Source organism: Choloepus didactylus, chromosome 6 (assembly GCF_015220235.1).
Source record: "Choloepus didactylus isolate mChoDid1 chromosome 6, mChoDid1.pri, whole genome shotgun sequence".
Lineage (NCBI taxonomy): Eukaryota > Metazoa > Chordata > Mammalia > Pilosa > Megalonychidae > Choloepus > Choloepus didactylus.
The window spans coordinates 14856750-14876895 of record NC_051312.1 but is presented as its reverse complement, the minus strand read 5'-3'; the positions used below and the strand labels follow the sequence as shown (position 1 = coordinate 14876895).

The 20146-nt window shown below is 37.3% G+C and overlaps 1 protein-coding gene across 1 annotated transcript; it reads left to right on the top strand.

The window, feature by feature from the left end:
- The first annotated feature begins 373 nt into the window (after positions 1-373).
- MS4A12 (membrane spanning 4-domains A12) lies at positions 374-17729 on the top strand. Its single transcript, XM_037839443.1, has 6 exons — positions 374-640; positions 3809-3946; positions 4538-4594; positions 6188-6304; positions 15523-15627; positions 17625-17729. The coding sequence occupies exons 1-6, from the start codon at positions 374-376 to the stop codon at positions 17727-17729; spliced, it is 789 nt and encodes a 262-aa protein (XP_037695371.1).
- The last annotated feature ends 2417 nt before the right edge of the window (positions 17730-20146 follow it).

Sequence of the window (20146 nt, the reverse complement as noted above, 5' to 3'; positions counted from 1 at the left end):
TAATTCCCTTTGCTATTTAAAACAGAATTTTCACAGGTTCGGAGGATCAGGGCATGGACATCTTTATGGGGTCCATTACTACCTTCCTTCCTTCTGTTTCCTTCAGATGCAGTGAAATGGGGGAAGATAAATACATATTAATACCTCATAAAACCAAATAGGAATTGGAAGATAAATCTATCCCCATTTCCCCTCCTCTACTTCTTCAAACCACAGAACATTCCAAAGTCAAATGAGAATTGTGTTTATATTAGCTGTCATTACCCATTACCCGTTATTTGCTCACTTGCAAATAGCATTTAACAAAATTTTCTTCCATTTGTTTTGTGGGTAATTGTACCATTTTGGTATGTTTTGCAGTATTTAGGGCACGATGTTATCATCTGAGCCAACAATTCACTCTGGAAACCTTGAAACCACAGCCGATCCTTACTTACCAAACTACACTATGGTTCCTGAGCCACAACAACCTGACAGTTTAATAAACCCAGTAAGCCAAATTCAGAGCGGTCAGCCCCCTTTCATCATTACCTCAGGAATCATCACTAATGGTCAGCAGGGACAAGGAAATATACAAGTGGTAAACTCAGCTATAGAAACAAGTATGAAAGACTTCACAGAAGAGGCCAGGATACTAGGGGTAAGTCTACTTACTATTAGAACTTTAATTTCACATGTGGGAGGTTGTGTTGCACTTAAAAATTATAGGTGGAGGGAAGTTTATGATCATCATGACATACTGTCCAATCTTTCTACCTTTTAAGGTAGAAATAATTTGTCTGCAGACAGACTTGACCCTGAGTTAATTTTATTTTACATTAAGGCAAGACTCTAATGGGTGACAAAGGACCCCTCCCAGCAGGACAATGCAAAAATTTTGACATTATGGCAGCACCACTACTTCTAACTTGATCTCGCTTCTGCAAAGGACATTTTGGGCACCCTCAGTACTGTCTCTGGATTGGTTATATGCCTAGTATTTGCATACAGGTGAAGTCACACTAAAATAAGCAATGGCTGCCTCAAAATGGGAAGGAACTATAAATGGAAAGGATGGGAAAGGATGGGTATGAAAGAATTAGAGGCCATTCCATCTGCTGTGCCTCTCACCCCAGTGCCCTTGGACGTGTTATGACTTAACTGTCACCTACTAATGTAAAGGACACTTTGAACACGTATAATCTTGTACCTGTAGGTGTTGTGAAATACGCCCTACCTGCAGGTGAAGATCCCACCTGCCTAGGCAGAATCGTTAGTCTCTTTTCTGGGCCTCCCAGGTACTTCGTTCATACCACTAACTCCACCAAACTATATTAAACCTCTCACTTTTCCTTTGATCATTTGGTAAACTATTTTGCATGTCCATTAATTGCCAGGCACTCTTCTAACAATCTTACTACTTATTTCACGTTTTGATGCTTTAGGAAGGTAAAAATGAGCATCAATTGCCGTCCAGCAGTCAGATCCAAACTCTGGACAAAGAGGCAGCCCTTCAATCATTTAGGCAAAAAAGTATTTCAGACAGATCCTCTTCCTGCCAGATGAGGAAAGTAAATGACACACTAGGATCTCACGCAGCAGAACCCACACAGGTGTTGGGAATATCACAGTGAACAAAACAGACACAATATTTGCCCTCATGGAGCTTACAGCCTGGGTGGAGCGGGGGTGGGTGGGAGTCAAACTACACACATAATAAACAAGTAAACTGCTGAGTGTGTTAAAAGGTGATAAATGCTATGGAGGGAAATGACGTGTAAAAAGGACAGGAAGTACCAAGCAGTGAGGGGGTAATAATTTCAAGTTGATCAGGGTAGGCTGTCCTTAGAAAGTGACATTTAGGCAAAGATAAGAAGGAAACGAGAAGCAGGTCATGCAGGTATTGGGGGAGAATTTCGAGGAAGAGGGAACGCCTATGATAAAGGTCTTTAGATGAACATCACGGGAGGTGTCTGAAGAATAGGGAGGAGGCCAATAAAGGAGAACAGAATGAGCAAGGGAGGGAGTAGACGGTAGGAAGGCAGAGGGCCGATGGAGCCTGGAGAACACAGGCTCTGGCTTTACTGTGAGTAGAATGGGGAGCCTTAATGCATTCTGCCTGGGACTGAAGAGGTATGCAATAAAAGTATCTTAAAGCAATAAGTGCAGTTTTGATCTTTAAAAGCTCCAGATGGCAGAAGCTAATTCCTCTCCCTGAAGATTGAAAATCTCTGCCATTAGCAGTCTTCAGTCACCACCACAAAACAGGTGTCCTCACATTTTAGGGCGTGAAGCATCTGCACCAATCGACTCAGAACCTTAAAATGATTCTGCAGCAAAAAATACAGAGCAAGTTATACACCCAAATTACTAAGTCTGGCCTATAGACAGTTTTGACCAATAAATGGTTCAGCCAGTGCTATCCTAGGAGAAAGGAAGGTCAGTGTTAATTTAGGACCAAACTACTCTTCCTCAAGATGACAGCAAGGATGAGGATGGGGTGTTTGTACCAGATGATTGGATTGCTGTTTTGGAGAAGAGCTGAAAACCCAAATATATTAATGCTAATGCAGGACTTCAACTGAGGTCCATCGGCTGGCTAAATGAGGCCCATGACCCCTCTGAAATGATATGCAAAGGTGTAGTGTGTGTACATGTAGATATGCAAGAACTTTTTTTTTAAGGTGAGAAGGCTCATAGCTTTTATCAAAGTCTGAAGGACCTTCATTATTCAAAAAAAATCAGTATTAACCTCTGAGCATTATTAAATTCTTTTTTCTAATTTTAATTCAATTTCTAAAGATAGTCAGTAGCTATTTGTTGAAATAAACACAGCACTCACCATCAAAAAGTTTGCAGTCTTTCTAGAGAGAGAAGACATAAACTTAAGAAGAAACAAATTCTAAATCTACAATTGACTTTTAGTCCAATACACCAATAGTTATTTCTCACAAATACAGGTTTATTCAGGACTAATAAAGGGTACAAAGATGTAAACTGTGCATCCCCTGCTATGGTGACTATTTCCAAAAAAAATGTGCATCCCATTTTGGGGACTTTCTCTTTGCTGATAAGAAAACTTAGTTCCTACAATAATAAAAGATCAATATAAATGAGTACAAAACCATTTAACAAGGTGAGTGGTTTACAACATAAGATGCATCAGAAATGCATACAGTAAAAGGTAGCTTAATTTGACTGGTGTATTCGAGAAGACTCAATGGAGAAGGTAGGGTTGAGCCGAGCTCGGAACATGGACTCAGGAGTCGATTTTCTGCATTCGAGTCCCAGATCTGCCTTTTAGTAGCTGTGTGATCTTGGACATCTAATTTTTCTGCCTCTGATCCCCATCCAGTTGTTGGGAGGATTATATGAAATAATAAATGGAAAGTGCTTAGAGCAGTGCCAGTTAATGTCCAATAAATGCTGTTTTCTTCATGAATCTTTTCCTCCTAATTGGGGATACCCAAGAAGAGAATGGTCCATTGGGAAGACACAGCCACTGAAGCCACAGCAAAAGCACTTTTTTCTAGGAGTCTTTCAAAAGTTGCCAGGGGATGCTAATGTGTGCTAAACTAATAGCACTTTCTGAAGAGCTCTCCCTGGGCCACTGGTAACAAGCCTCTCCAAATACCTCAAACAAGGCCTCAGTTCCCGGGTTATCCTACTCTATGTCAAAATCTTACTGGCCTACCTCCTGCTCCAGAGGCATGCCTAAATGACTTAGCACAGTTGACAATAAATAAGCAGCATCAGTAGCAATGACAGTAATGTTTCACAGGTCTGAAAATGAAAAAGCAATTTTAAAATGACTGTTTTCTTTGTTCAGGCCATCCAGATCATAATTGGATTGATGCACATTGGCTTTGGAATTGTTTTGGGTTTAACGAGCATCAGTTATGGATTCGTTCGTGGTTTTGCCTCCTTCGCTTTTGTTGGCGGATATCCATTCTGGGGCGGCATCTCTGTGAGCAGACTGCAATCTCATCTCTCCATTCCAGTTTATAAAGCACAGAAATTCCCAAGTCTATACACAACCCATCCCTTGATAACCCAGCATCTGATCAGCCTGGAGAATTTAGAAAAATAACAACTCCGCTGGGGCATAAATAAGGGAGAATTTTTGTTCCCCATTTTAACTTGCAGCTTAAACCCATATACTGAAGTTTACTCTAATCAAGTAATCAGCAAGACAAAGTTTATTTTTAGCTCCCTATTACATTTTAGAGGGGTGTTGGGTGGATAGCAGAAGGTGATTGGGAACATGACTGAAAATATGCAATTGATCAGAAGAAGAGGTTGAGCAGAAAGCTTGGGAATCACCAGAACAAGAAAAGTAGGCAAAGCTTATATGAGTATAACAGTTCTTTATATATACAAGAAACTAGGGAGAAAAAAAAAAAAGATGATGTCAAGGACACATCCCTAAGAGTGACTCCAGAAAATCAATAAGTATGAGAAGAATTTTTGAGAGGGAAACTAAACGAATCTAGAGAGAAGTTCTCAGGAACAATCAGAGAACCCACAGTGTCACAAATAAATTTTTCTATTTCTACAGTTCATTGCTTCTGGCACTCTCTCTATAAAGGTGTCCAAGGACTTTTCACCTTGCCTGGTAAGTTATAATGTTTCTACTTTTAAAACCCCTTTATAGATCAGTTTATTTATTAGAGGAGGAAAGTTGAGAAGGTGGATTTGGAAAATCTAAGTGGGAGCATTTTTCCCAAAACATTTGTCAGTCGCCCTCACGGTGTATGCAGGAGGGTGAGAATTGGCCACACAGTTTGCCACTCGGAAATGGCAGAGCTCCACATCCTGACTCATTAACTCACAAGGGTAGGAACTCATAAAGATAAAGATTGTTTACACTTTTACCTAAAGGTTCCCTGGTTCAGTGGGGTCACATTGTATTAGGGACAACTCCACCAAAGAATGCAGGGTCCAGGAACCATCACCTATTGCCACTTCAGTAACGAAGTCCCCGCTGTTTGTTTGCCATTTCTCAGTTCTGCCTTGTATTTGCATGCTTGTATTGTGTCTATCTGCTATTCTCATTTAGATTGAGTTCTTGTTTTACAATATTTAAATCACCATTAAAAGCAGTACACAGGAACTTATAAAATAATCACTGAGATGGGGCTTTCAATTCACAGGTACAGAACCCCACCTTCTGCAATTTCATGGTCGACTTCTGAACCAGGATAAAGAAAATGATTTGTCTACAACTAGGGCCAACTAGAGCAGAGGTGGTTTTGAGATTCTATTTTTCTATTTGATCCAGCACAAGAGGAAAGAATGGGAAAATGGGAACATAGAATCTTGTTGCTTGTACTCTCCCTGACAAAACAAAACTAAAATAAAATAAAATTAGTCTAACCATGATTAACCACTCCCATTGTAATCCAAAAACAAAATAAAATATACTTTTTCTGCATCATTCATGGCTCCTTCCCTCTCACTGAGGTTGTCCAAGCATAGAACCTGTCCATTTGGAAAAGACAGCAATTGAAACTATAGCTAAATCAATTTTTCTAAGAGCCTTTTAGAGACCCTCAGTATACTCTATAGCATGCTGAAGAATTAACACATTATAAAGAACTCTACCTGCACTATCTCCAGGAAGCCTGCAGAGGCCTTGGTTACACAATCATTCTGGTGTAAGTCAAAATCTAATTGTAGAAACTGCGGAAAGTTTTGTGCACCTACCACAAAAGCCTAAAGAGTGCCTCCTTCTATATGTGGGGTTCTTTACCTGGTCCCTGGAAAGACTTCGGGGTTTCCATTAGTTCCTAAATTTACTGACAAAAAAATGTGCAGGAATGTTTTTTCCCATTTATAAAATTGGATGCGATGGTACTACCTCCGTGGGAGTTGTAAGAGGTAAATGAGATAATGAATTTTAAAAATTTAGCACAGTGCCTGTCCCAGAAAAATGCTCATTAAAAATGTGGTTGTTGTTTTATCACTTCTGGAAAGGGAATATAGTTGTTATTGTGTACAAGGATTTTAAACAGAATTATAGATGAGTTTCTACTTTGGATTATGATCAATAATACAAAATAGTTTCATGGTAACGACTCAGAAGAGCAGAGGGAAAAAAAAACACAAAATCATTTTGACTTCAAAATGTTTTCAAAATTTCAAAGATTAAGAATCATTGAATTCATTAATCTTATAAATGATTTATTTTTCCTTTTGCCCCCATTAGATAAAAGGCAGCCTGGGAATGAATATTGTCAGTGCTATCTTTGCGTTTATTGGAGTGATTCTGTTGCTGGTGGATATGAGCATCAATGGGCTACAAAGACAAGACACTTGGGCAGTGGTAAGTGTCCCATAATCAGCAGGGGCCTCTCCTCCTTCCACTCTCATGGGGTGGTTCTATTTTTTATCTCTTACTACTATACAGCAGCTCTAGTGGAAAATCTTTGTTTCTAATCCAGCCCTAGCCCAGTCATGTGGTCTCTGGAACTATAAAATAAAGTGAAAGAGCAGCCTCTACAGATGGCCTATTGGCCCATCCCACCACTAAACACACAAACAATAGGCCTCCCAGACTCCTAATAATACCCAGAAATTATTTTCCAAATGTCAAATTCTATTTAAATAAGACTGTCAAATTGTTAAGTAGCTTTTTTGTTTCTGAGGAAGAATGGGATAAGCAGAAAATGAGAAGGACAAGGATGTTTGTTTTTCATTAGTGAAACCCAAAGAATGGAGAAATTGCAAAATGAAGCACATGCCTACATACTCAGAATGGAACCATCCATTCATTGTCATTATACAGGCCAAGCTTGGTCTCTGACCAGGAGATCAGGAGGGAATGGATGGTCTGGGGGCCAGAATACAGATGGTAAGGGGTGGAGGAACAGGGTAGGAAATGAAGCTAGACTAGAGAGTACCATCTTACCTCTTGGGCCATGAAGAACAATTTGGTCTTCAAGAACAATTTGGTCTTCATTCTGAGAGAGACGGGAAGCCACCGAAGAGTTTTACAGAGAACCGGTGTGTGTTTTGAAAGGGATGCTCTGCTTGCAAGATAGAGAAAAGTTTATAAGGAGGCAAGAATAAATGAGTGGACCTCTTGGTAAATAAGATGAGTGTAGCAAGCATACAAAATTCATCCTCTACAATACCAATCAAAAAGAACAAAAATTACACAAAAACCAGGTTTTAACTGGGCATCCAAGGAGAGAAACAAATTATTCTGTTGTGACTCAAGGTGGAAGAATAAAGTACAGCTCCTTGCCCTGGCTCCACTTCCCAGAAACAAAACAGAGGAAAGAAGGAAAGCCAAAAAATACTGGGAATTTTCACAACACCCTCCAATCTGGATCTAAGAAGACTGAGGTGGAAAGATGTCAAACATAAGAAAAGATAAAGCAAATCCTGCATAGTAGAAACTCCTGTAGAGCTTCCAAGGAACTCAGGAGGAAAAAAAAAAAAAAAGATCACCAGAGTCAACACTTTCCAGGGCACTTTTCTACCATGGGGCCACAGCTGGCAAAGGAAACCTCCTCCTCTAAAAATTGGGGTTGAGGATTGAGGTGTATCTGGGGGATCCATGAGGGACCAGTGTGGAAGCTGGCCTAAATTTTGGCCCTCTGGGCAGCAGAGCTTCCAGCTTCCCAACAGTATCCACCTGGACATATAGAGCTAGATATGTTTTTATTTCCCCTTCTGTGTGTGGGCATTTCCTGGAGTGATAGGTGCCTGGGGACACAGCATGGACTCTTGCCTCAGTTTTAGCCCGCCCTGCAGCAGTGGCTTCTGGTCTCATGCCATCATCTACCATGATGGACAGACCCAGTGCACTTTTGCATTGATTGGGTTGCCTCTTTCTCTTTCTTGTGTTGCTTAGTCTGGCTGATTTCTAAGAGCCCAACACAGATGCTAGCCTTGGTTTCTCTCAGAAGCAGCATCTTCTCCCAAACACCAGCATCTACAGGGACATGAAAAGCCAGCGCACCTCTACCTTTTATCCTTCTTTTTTTTTCAATTGGTAGGCTTTGTTTTTGTTTTTCTTCGTCTATTTTATATTTCTAGGTCTGGCAAATCCCTGAGGGATGAGCAGGGATGGTGGTCTAGGTTTGGGCATCAAAAACAGAAGTTTCTGGCTTCCCACCAACATGTAAGAAGAGATTTAGAGAGGCAGTGCATATCGTTATTTTCTTCCTTGGTTTTTTTTTTCCTCCCTACTTTTTTGTGGAGGGGGTGTTGCGATTGTTTGTTAGTTTTTCTTTTCTGTTCTCTCTCTCTTTCTTTCCTTCCTGTATTTTTATTCTTGTTCATAATCGAACTGACTTAAGAGTAGGAGAACTAGATTTCCAGGGTGACCAAAATATAATACTCAGAATGGCCAAGTCTCAACAACAAAACAACAACAAAAAAAATCACAAAGTATAAAAGGAGATAGGAAAGTATGACCCAGTCACAGAGAAAAAAATAATTCATTGGAAAATATTCTGGAAGACACAATCTCTGGAATTACTAATTAATGATTTAGAACAATTCTCATGAATAGGATCAATGAACTAAAGGAAACATAGAAAAAGAACTAAATAGAATTGAGAAAACAACAAACAAAATGAAAATTTCAATAATGAGAATGAAATTATGAAGAAGAACCAAATGGAAATTCTGGAATTCAAAAGTACAATAAATGCAGTGAAAAATTCAACAGAGGGGTTCAAGAGTGGACTGGAGGAGGCAGAAGAAAGGATCAATGAACTCAAAAAGACAAAACACTTGAAATTAAGGAGTAGAAAGAAAAAAGATTGAAAAAAATAAACTGAGCCTGTAGAATCTGTGGGACACCATCAAGCATACCAATATATGCATCATAGGAGTCCCAGAAGGAGAAGTAAAAGAGAAAAGGCATGAAAAAAAAAAAAATAATTGACGAAATAATAGGAGAAAACTTCCCCAAACTGAAGAAAAATATGAATATCAAATCCATGCTTAATGAATGCCAAGCTGGATGAACCCAAACAGATCTACAATGACACATTATGATCAAACAGTCCAATGCCAAGGACAATGAAAAAATCTTTAAAACAGCAAGAGAGAAGTAAAGTGTTACATATACGAGATCCTTAATGAAATTACCATCTGAATTCTCAAGAGAAACCATAGAGGTCAGGAGGCAGTGGGTGCACATATTTAAAGTGCTTAAAGAAAAAAAATTGTTACTAGAGAAGAATATACTCAGTAAAGTTGTACTTCAAAAATGAGGGAGAAATCAAGTAATTTCTGGACAAACAAAAACTGAAGGAGTTCATTACCACTAGTTCTGCTTAAAGAAAATGCTAAAGGGAGTCCTCCATGTTGAAAGGAAAGGACAATAGACAGTCTTTCAAAACTGGAAGAAGAAATAAAGATCTCCAGTGTAAATAACAATAGGGGTAAAAATATATGGCTGTATGATTTTTCATTTGTAATGCTGTCTTTTGCTTTTTTATAAGGCTGAAAATTCAAATGTGTAAAACACAAGTGAAATCTTTGTTACTGGGCACACAGTGCATAAAGATGTAATTTGTGACATGAATATAAAAGGGAGGGATGGAAGGTTAGAGGTACTGTGTCATGTAGGCTACTAAAGTCACATTGGAATCAATGCAAACTAAATTGTAATAGATTTAGTATACTAAATGTAATACCCATGTCCACCATAAAGAAAATATTTCTTTAAATCTCCAAAAAAGGAATGCATAAGTGATTCAAATGGCTCATTCCAATGATCACAACAAAAAAGGAGGGGAGTAATGGGGGAAAGGAGAGACAAAAAGGTATGAGAACTACCAAAAGCAATTAGTTAAAAAAGCAGTAGTAAATTCTGCCTTATCAGTAATTTCCTTAAGTAGGAATGAATAAAACATTCCATTCAAAAGGCAGAGATTGACAGAACGTAAAAAGAAGCATAACCCATCCAAATGCTGTTTACAAGAGAATCACTTAGATACATAGATGCAATTAGGTTGAAAGAGAATGGATGGAAAAATTATTTCATGCAAATAGTAATCAATAGAGAGTGGGGTGCTTATACTAATATCAGACAAAAAAGACTTTAAGTCAAAAACCTTTTCAAGGGACAATGAAAGAAATTATTTATCAACAAAAGGATCAATTCAACAAGAGGATTTAACAATTATAAACATATATGCACCTAACAACATAGCACCAAAATATACGCAAATATTGACAGAAATGAAGGGAGAAATAGACAGTTCTACATTAAGAGTTGGAGATTGCAATACACCACTTTCAACAGTGGATAGAACATCTAAATAAAATATCAATAAGGAAACAGAGGACCAGAAAAGCACTATAAACCAACTAGATCTAAAAGATCTACATAGAACACTTCATCCAACAATGGAAGAATACACAATCTTTTCAAGTGCACATATTTTCTAGGATAAATCATATGTTAGGGCACAAAATAAGTCTAAATAAAAATATGAAAATAATAAAAAGCAACCTCTCTGACCAAAATGAAATGAAGCTAGAAAACAATCACAGTAGGAAAAATGAAAAATTCACAAATACATGGAAATTAAACAGCACACTCTTAAACAATCAATGGGTTAAAATAAGAAATTACAGAGGAAATTAGAAAAGACTTAGAGACAAATGAAAACAAAGGCACAACATACCAAAACTTACAGGACGCACCAGCGGCAGTCCTCAAAGAGATATTTATAGCTATGATGCTTATATCTAAAAAGAGGGGAAAGCTCAAATTGATAACCTAACTTTACATCTTGAGGAACAAGTAAAACAAGAGCATAGTAAACCCAAAGTTAGCAGAAGGGAAGAAATAATTAAGATCAGCGTGGAGATAATGAAGTAGAGAATAGAAAATCAATTGAGAGAATACAACAAAACCTTGGTTCTTTGAAAAATCAATAAAATTGACAAATCTTCAATTAAGCTGACAAAGAAAAAAGAGAAAAGATGCAAAAAACTAAAATCAGAAAGGAAAATGCTGATATCACAGACCTTACAGTAATAAAAAGGATTATAAGAGATTATTATGAAAAATTGTACACCAACAAACTAGATAATCTAGAAGAAATGGAAAAATAACTAAAAACACATCAATTACCCAAACTGACTCAAGAAGAAATAAAACACATGAACAAACCTGTAACAAGTACAGAGACTGAATCAATAATCAAAAACCTTCCAACAAAGCAAAGTCCAGGACCAGACGACTTCACTTGTGAATTCTACCAAAACATTAAAGAAGAATTAATACAAATCCTTCTCAAACACTTCCAAAGAATTCAAGAGGAAGGGCCACTTCCTAATTCATTCTAGTAAGCCAGTATCACTCTGATACCAAAGTCTAGTAAAGACATCACAAGAAAATTACAGACCAATTTCTGTGACAAATATAGATGCAAAAATCCTTTTAAAATATTAGCAAATAGAATCCAATGGCATGAAAAGAAAAAATATACACCGCAAGCAAGTGGAATGCATCCCAGGAGTGAAAGGGTGGTTCAACATATGAATATCAATCAATTCAATACAATATAAATAGAATGAAGGGAAAAAAATACATGATTTTCTCAATGGATGCAGAAAAGGCATTTCACAAAATCCAACACCCTTTCTTGATAAGAATACTCAGAAATGTAGGAAGAGAAGGAAATATTCTCAGCATGATAAAAACCCACAGCTACCATTATACGCAATGGTGAAGGACCTGAATCTTTACAACTAAGATCAGAAATAAGACAAGGATTCATGCTTTGCTGTTCAATATTGTGAGAGCAATTAGGCAAGAAAAAGACATGAAAGGTGTCCAAGTTGTAAAGGAAGAAGCAAACTATCTCCATTTGCAGCCAACACAATCTTATATATAGAAATCAGGAATCCACAAGAAAACTATTAGAGGTAATAAGTGAATTAAGCAATCTGGCAGGGTTCAAAATCAATAAATGTGTGCGCAACACATTGTGTTCCCATACACCAGCAATGAACAATCTGAAGAGGAAATTAAGAAAACAATTTTATTTACAACAGCATCTAAAAGAATATAAAATCTAGAAATAAATTTAACTAAGGATACAAAAGAACGGCATACAGAAAACTGCAAAACACTGTTGAGAGAAATTAAAGAAGACCTTAACAAATGGCAAGACATCCCATATGCATGGATTGGAAGAGTTAACATTGTTAATATGTCAGTATGTTAATATGTTAATATGCCAATACAAATTTAATGCAAACCTTATTAAAATCCAGCAGACTTTTTTCGGAAATGGAAAAACCAATCCTCAAATTTATATGTAACTATAAGAGGCCCTGAATAGTTCAAACAATCTTGAAATAGAAGAACACAGTTGGAAGGCTCACACTTCCCAATTTCAAATTGTATTACAAAGTAACAATAATCAAAACACTGGTACTGGCACAAACACAGTGTAATAGAATTGAAAGTCCAGAAATAGACACACACATCTATGGCCAGTTTATTTTTGACAAGGGTGCTAATACATGCAGTAAGGAAAGAATAGTCTCTTCAACAAATGGCATTGGGAAAACTGGATATCCACATGCAGAAGAATGAAGTTAGACCCATGTACCACACCATATACAAAAATCAACTCAAGATGGATCAAGGACCTAAATATAATAGCTAAAACTATAAAACTCTTAAAAGATAACATAGGGGCAAATCTTCATAATTTGGTGTTCTAGTTTGCTAATGCTCCCAGAATGCAAAACACCAGAAATGGACTGGCTTGTATAAAAGGGGGCTTATTTGGTTACACAGTTACAGTCTTAAGGCCATAAAGTGTCCATCAATAAAGGGTACCTTCACTGGAGAAAGGCCATTGGCATCCAGAAAACCTCTGTTAGCTGGGAAGGCATGTGGCTGGCGTCTGGTTGCTCTTAGGTTGCATTTCAAAATGGTGTTCTCCAAAATGTCTGCATCAGCTTCCAACGGCCATCTTCAAAATGTCTGTCTCAGCTCCAGCTCGTATGAGTACCTTCTGTCTGAGCTTATTTAGTGCTCCAGTAAAACTAAACAAGGCCCACGTTGAATGGGTGGGGCCACGCCTCCATGGAGATTATCCAATCAGACTTATCACCCACAGTTGGGTGGGTCACATCTCCAGGGACACTGAACCAATAGGCTCCAACCCAATCCACACTAATATGACTGCCCTCACAAGAATACATTAAAGAATATGGCTTTTTTGGGGGACATAAATATAAGCCGGCATACTTGGTATTCAGCAATGGATTCTGAGATATGACACCAAAAACACGAGCAATGAAAGAAACAATAGATAAATTTGATTTCATGAAAATTAAAAACTTTTGTGCATCGACAGAAATTATCAGGAAGTGAAAACAACCCACTGCATGGGGGAAAATAGTTGCAAACCATATATCAGATAAGGGTTTAATATCCCAAGAACATCTAGAACTCAACAACAAAAAGCCAAACAACCCAATTTAAAAGAGGGCAAAGAACTTGAACAGACATTTCTCCAAAGAAGATATGCAGATGTCCAATAAACACATGAAAAGATGCTCAGAATCATTAGAACCACAAATTAAAACCACAAGAGATACCACTTCATGCCCACAAAGATGGCTATTATTTTAAAAATGGAAAACAACAACTGTTGGAGAGAATGTGGAGAAATTGGAACTCTAGTGCATTGTTGGTGGGAATATAAAAAGGTACAGACACCATGGAAAGCAATATGGCACTTTCTCAAAAATTTAAAAACAAAATTACCATTTGACCCAGCAATCCCACTTCTAGGTATATACCCAAAGACAGTGAAAACAGGATTGCAAACAGATACTTGTACACCAGTGTTTATAGCAGCATTATTCACAATAGCCAAAAGCCATTACAACCCAAATGTCCATCAGAAAATGAATGGATAAACAAAATGTGGTACATACACACAATGGAATATTAACCAGCTATAAGGAAAAATGAAGTTATGAGACTTCACCGAAGAACCTTGAAAACACATTCAATGCAACAGGCAAGACGCATGAAGACAAAAATTGTATATCACCTATAAGAGATGACTATAAATAGCAAATTCACAGAGAGAAAGCAGATTATAATTTACAGGGCAAAGGGGGATGAGGAAATGGGAAGGGGAAGTGTTTAAAAAAAAAAAATCAGTGGTTGTCACGGTTAGGTGGTTGGGGTGTAGAAAAGGGATGAATAGGTGGGGCACGGTGTTTTTACAGCAGTGTAACTATTCTGTATGATACCATACTGGTAGATACATGACATTACACAGTTATCAAAGTCCATAGAAGTATATACACAAAGAGTGAACCTTAATGTAAACTATGGACTTCAGTTACTAATGATGGATCAATATTGGTTCTTCATAACAAGTGTACCACACTAATGAAAAAAAAAGTAATAAAAATTTTTAAAACAATAGCACATTCAATATGTTGAATTCTTGTGCAAGTATAATGGTATAAAAATAATCAGAAAATACTCTCAGTAAAACAACATGTGGGTGCTGCAAAAAAACACATTAATGTGATTGCCATCCTTACATGAGTTGAATTAAATCAAAGAACTCAGAAAGGCAGAGGGGGCACTAAACTATGTAAATATTCAACTAAGACTAGATAACTGGGGAAATTATAGCTGTAGAACTGAATATAAATGTTAAAATGTTTCACTCAAAAAAGTAAATAATATAATTATCAAAAACTGGGAGGTAAAGATGAGGGAGACACAAAATAAGAGTGCTAATCATCTCATTTTTCATAATGAACAGTCATTTAATACTGTCTAAAATTGCAGCCTGAAGGTTTAAAAATTAATTCATGGATTTCACAAACTTTTTTTAATTTTGGAAGAACCTTATAAAAGCTGTTACTTTCTATGAAAAAACATCTGAAGATAGAAATTCCTTTAATTTGACTTGACTTCTTTTCTTCTTTTAAATTTAAATAAAGTAAAAATACTTTTATTTCAAAATAGGAAGCATATTATGATTTCAATATTAGAGAATGATTTTTCTCTTTCTCAATCCCTCTTGCTCTACTCTCCCATTTTCCCTCTCTTGCTAACTCTGTATGTATCCATTTCCCTATACATAGAGATACAGAGTAACAGGCACCAAATGTTGATGTTATTTTGAGGGGATGACATTTGAGATAATCGTTTTTTTCTTCTATATTGCTTAGTTTTTTAATATGCATGTAAAATCTTTATAAAAACAAGAAAGCCAATACAAAGAAAAAAATCTACCTCCTTTATGTTTCTAAATGAAATAGCCTGTTTGCCAAAAAAAAATCTACCTCCTTTACATTTCTAAATGAAATCGCCTGCTTGCCAGAAGCAATTTTTTAAAAAACCCAGAATAAATTTGCATTCCCCTTAAGTAAGCATACATTGATGACAGAGTAATTGACCATGGAATTAGTTGCATATGAACAATAGCACATTTGATGAGCCAATAACTTTTTGAAGCCTTGTGAGGCTGTCTTGATTAGCCAGAATTTCAGGATGCTTATTCCTGATTTCAGCTGTCTGGGAGAGGAATTTCAGGCATGCTGGCGATCTTCTCCCTCTTGGAGCTCTGCATAACTTGTATCACAGCCCATTTTGCCAACCAAGCCAACATGAACAGGGTAAGTTGGGCCTCTTCTCGGTAAAATAATCTGAATACGTGTTGGATAAAAACATACTTAAGTGTCTGCTAAATTCCGCTGTGTGCCTGCTGGAGCACAATTTGTCCTTGACTCTTATGGGATCAAAAAGGACTGAACAAGATTGTGGTAACAATATTGCTCATTTTTATTAATTTATTTTATTGTTGTGACATATATATCATAAATTTTGCCATTTTAAACATTTTAGGTATACAATTCAGTGGCATGAATCACATTTACAATGAGCTACCATTACCACCATCCATTACCAAACTTTTCCATCACCCAAAACAGAAACTTTGTACCCATTAAGCAATAACTCCCTATCTACCACCAGCATCCCCTGATAAACTCTAATCTACTTTTCTCATTATAAACTGCATATTCTAGATATTTCATATAACTTGAATCAAACTTTGTCCTTTTGTGCCTAGCTTATTTCACTTAACATAATGTTTTCAAGGTTCATCCATGTTGTAGCACATATCAGTATGTTACTCCTTTTTACAGCTGGATAATATTCCATTGTATATATATATACCACATTTTGTTTATCCATTCATCTGCCAATAGACACCTGGGTTGTTTCCACGTTTTATCTATTGTGAATAATGCTGCTATGAACACTAGTGTACACATCTATATTTGAGACACTGCTTTCAATTCTTTTTGAGTGTATACCTAGGAGTGGAATTGCTGGGTCATATAATAATTCTTTCACTTTTTGAGGAACTGCCAAACTGTTTTCCATGGCAGCTACACTATTTTACATTCCCACCGGGAATGCATAAAGGTTCCAATTTCTCTACATCTTCTCCGACACTTGTTATTTTCCATTTTTTTAACCAAGCCATTCTAGTGGGTGAGAAATGGCATCTCACTGTGGATTTGATTTGCACTTCCCTCATGGCTAATGATAATGTTGAGAATCTTTTTATGGGTTTATCAGCCATTTATATGTCATCTTTCAAGAAATGTCTATTCAAGTCCTTCATTCATTTTTAATTGGACTGTTTGTATTTTTGTTGTTGAACTGTAGTTCTCTATATATTCTGGACATTAAACCCTTATCAGGCATATGATTTGCAGGGAATTTCTCCCATTCTGTAGGCTGTCTTTTAACTTCCTTGATAATGACCTTTGATGCACAAAAGTTTTTAATTTTGAAGTTCAATTTATCTATTTTGAGTCTTTCATTGCTTATGCTTTTGGTGTCCTAGCTAAGAATCCACTGTCAAACGCAAGGTTATGAAGATTTTCCCCTATGTTTTCTTCTTAATGTTTTATGGTTTTAGCTCTTACCTTTAGGTCACTGATCTGTTTTGAGCTAATTTTTGTATATGGTGTGAGGAGGGGGTCCAACTTCATTCTTTTGCATGTCGATATCCAGTTTTCTCAACACAATTTATTGAAGAGGCTATCCCTCCCCCCACCCCCATTTAATGCTCTTGGCACCCTTGTCAAAAATCACTTGGCCATAGATGTGTAGGTTCATTTCTGGACTCTCAATTCTATTCAATTGGTGTATATATCTATCCTTATGCAAGCACCATATGGTTTTGATTACTGTGGAGTTGTAGCAAGTCTTGAAATCAGGAAGTGTGACACCTCCAACTTTGTTCTTCTTTTTCCAGATTGTTTAGGCAATTCAGTACCCCCTTGTGACTCCGTATGAATTTAGGATTGGATTTCCATTTCTGCAAAAAGCCTGCTGAAAGTGTGAATCTATAAGTTGCTTTGGATAGTACTGACCTGTTAAAAATATTAAGTCTTCCAATCAATGCACATGAGATGTCTTTTTATCTATGTAGGCCCTCTTCAAATTCTTTAAGCAATGTTTTGTAGCTTTCAGTGTACAAGTCTTCCACATACTTCAGTAAACTTATTCCCAGATATTTTATTCCTTTACATGCTAGCATAAATGGAAATGTTTCCTTCATTTCCTAATATTGCTTGTTTTTATTCATTCTTTCCAGTCTGTCCTGATTATTCCAACTACGTGTGGAACCAACCCCTTGATCCCAGCATCTTCCTCAACTCCAAGAAACATCGGCCAGCCAGCTTATGATCCTAAGTATTAAAAGAAAAAGGAACATCAGTCCAATCTTGTAGAGTAAAACTACTCTGCAGAAACTTCTTAAAAAGCTAGCTTCTTCTGTCCACACTGATGGTTGATCTGTGAAGTCTGTGTTTGATGATGACTGTAGCTCCCTGACGCTATTTTGTCTACACGCTACTATCATCCACTGCCAAATGGGAAGAACCAGAAGACTGAAAAATGACTCTGCAACTCTCTTAAAGTTAGAAAATTTCCTGCTCATGTTTCCTTTTTCTCAATAAAATACTATTAGAAACATCAACTTTTGGGGTTTTTTTTAAGTTCATTTTGGTTTTATATTAATATTAGAGCAGTCTGTGTTTGGTCTGACAAAACACTGTGACGCAGACTGACAAAATTCTTTTGATGATGATTTGCAGGATGTCCAAATCACTGGAGTTCCCTTATTCATCCCCTCCTCTTCTTTCTATTCAGAAAGCAAATGCCAACTTGCTTAGTCGGTTCATTAACATCATCAAACATCTTGCTTCTTGGATATCTACAAAACTTTTCTGCTTGCAGAGTATTTTCACATTCATTAAACTCATTTATGATGGGGCAATAGCATGACAAGGATGGTGCATTCAGAGGTTTTCATTTTGTTGCCTCTTGGTTTTTTGTATTTTGGGCTTTTTTTCAAAGTGGAGGAAATGTGTGAATGTCTAGAAGCCAATGGGAAGAATCCAGGTGAGAGGAAGATGTTTTATATATCAGAGAGAAGGGATGAATGATAGTGTAAGTTTCAAAAGATCAAAAAGGCACAGATGGAGAGCTTGTTCTAAGTCATGAAGAAGGGTGGTTTCTCTATGCAACAAAAGGGAAGAAAAAATATCAGTGCAGCTATTGATATGTTGGAAGTAACAGTAGTGAGTACATGAGGAGGTTCCAATATGAGGGCTTCTGTCGTCCCTGTCAAAGTGGAAGTAAGGCCATGCCCAAGGTGGTGGGGATGTGGGGCATGATGAAGTCAGAATTTGAACAGAATGGGTAATGGAAAGTCATGGAAATGGACAATAAGCTGATGAGAGAAACAGAGGAGGCTTGCCAATCTCTACTCAGGGCATGTTGAAGGGTGGTCCCAAATGTATAGTAGGAAAAAGCTGTGCCAGCAGGGCTCAGCTGCTTAGATGCGGACTCAGAAAAAGTACCTATATGATTTCATCCACGGTTAAGGTTTTGCTGCAAGGGATGAAAAAAAGTGCAGAGGGGCAAGAAACCTTAGGACCTTATTGTTAAAAGTATTATTAAAGTGATGGACTGTAGTCTCTAAACTGGATAAGTAGAGAAATGAAGGTAAAAAAGAACAGATGGATTGAGCCAAAATTGAGATCGATAGCACACATTTCTCCAACAGATTTGTTGTGAAGATCAATGAGATAATATTACCTGAATATAGTTTGAAGGCAGCAGCATACTGCCCATTTTTGAAGCTTTAAAAGTATTAAAGAGGCCAGAGGGAAAAAAAAATAGGGGAAGGGCAGGCACAAGTACCCCCTCATGTACTAACTACTATTACTTCAAACTGATCCATAGCTGCACTGATTACACCATCAGGGAAAAGACAGATGAGAAAAGGATTTTTGCTACCCAGAAAGCAGGTGTAATGTGTCAGGTGAGAGTCACATAGTTTCAAGGTTCTTGGGCTGCCTGGACCCCAAGTATTTAGCAACCTGAGTGATCAAGAATGCTGTATCCTTCACCATGAGGCTCAGCAAATAAGCAAAAACGAAGACATGTACTCCATAGGCTGAAGGGCTGGGAACTAAATGGTGACTCAAAAATGTCTAGAGGGGTGGTATATCCTATAGCCATGCATCCAAAAGAAACCAACATAAAAATAACCCCTACTTTAGGAAATAAAAGGACTTCTGGCAAAGGTGATTTTTAAAATAAATTTCTATAAAGCATATTCTATTTTTCAATTTTCTTTCATAATAGTAATAATGATAATAGCAAATACTTAGCCCATTCTATGTGCCAGGCATATTCCAAGCAGTTACACAGATGAACACATTTGATGCTCACAACAAACCCTCTAAGGTAAGTACTATTATCAGCATCATTTTAGATGAGAAAACTGAAGCAAGGAAGTTATGGAACTTGCCCTAAGACATGGAGCTTTGACACTAGTGCTCCTAACCACTAGTTCACCTATTCTCACTGCTTCAATTAGATGTGGATTTTAGCCCCAAGACAATCAAAGTAAACTTGTAGTGAATTCAGCAGGAACTGCCTCACTTCCTGCTGGGAGAGTAGAACGCTACTCCTTTCAATACCTGCTTCCTGAAAGCTCCTCTGCTCCCCCACAGTTGATCCAGGACATAAATCTTTTAATCACACCCGGGAATCCCCAAACTCAATATTTACAGTGTCAATTCCTTTGCTCCCTCACTTATCTTT

Excerpts from the sequence above, each read along its gene's own strand:
- MS4A12 (XM_037839443.1), top strand. The coding sequence starts at position 374 with ATGTTATCATCTGAGCCAACAATTCACTCTGGAAACCTTGAAACCACA. Across the intron at positions 641-3,808 it reads AAGAGGCCAGGATACTAGGG|GCCATCCAGATCATAATTGG; the intron begins GTAAGTCTACTT and ends TTCTTTGTTCAG. Across the intron at positions 15,628-17,624 it reads ACCAAGCCAACATGAACAGG|TCTGTCCTGATTATTCCAAC; the intron begins GTAAGTTGGGCC and ends CATTCTTTCCAG.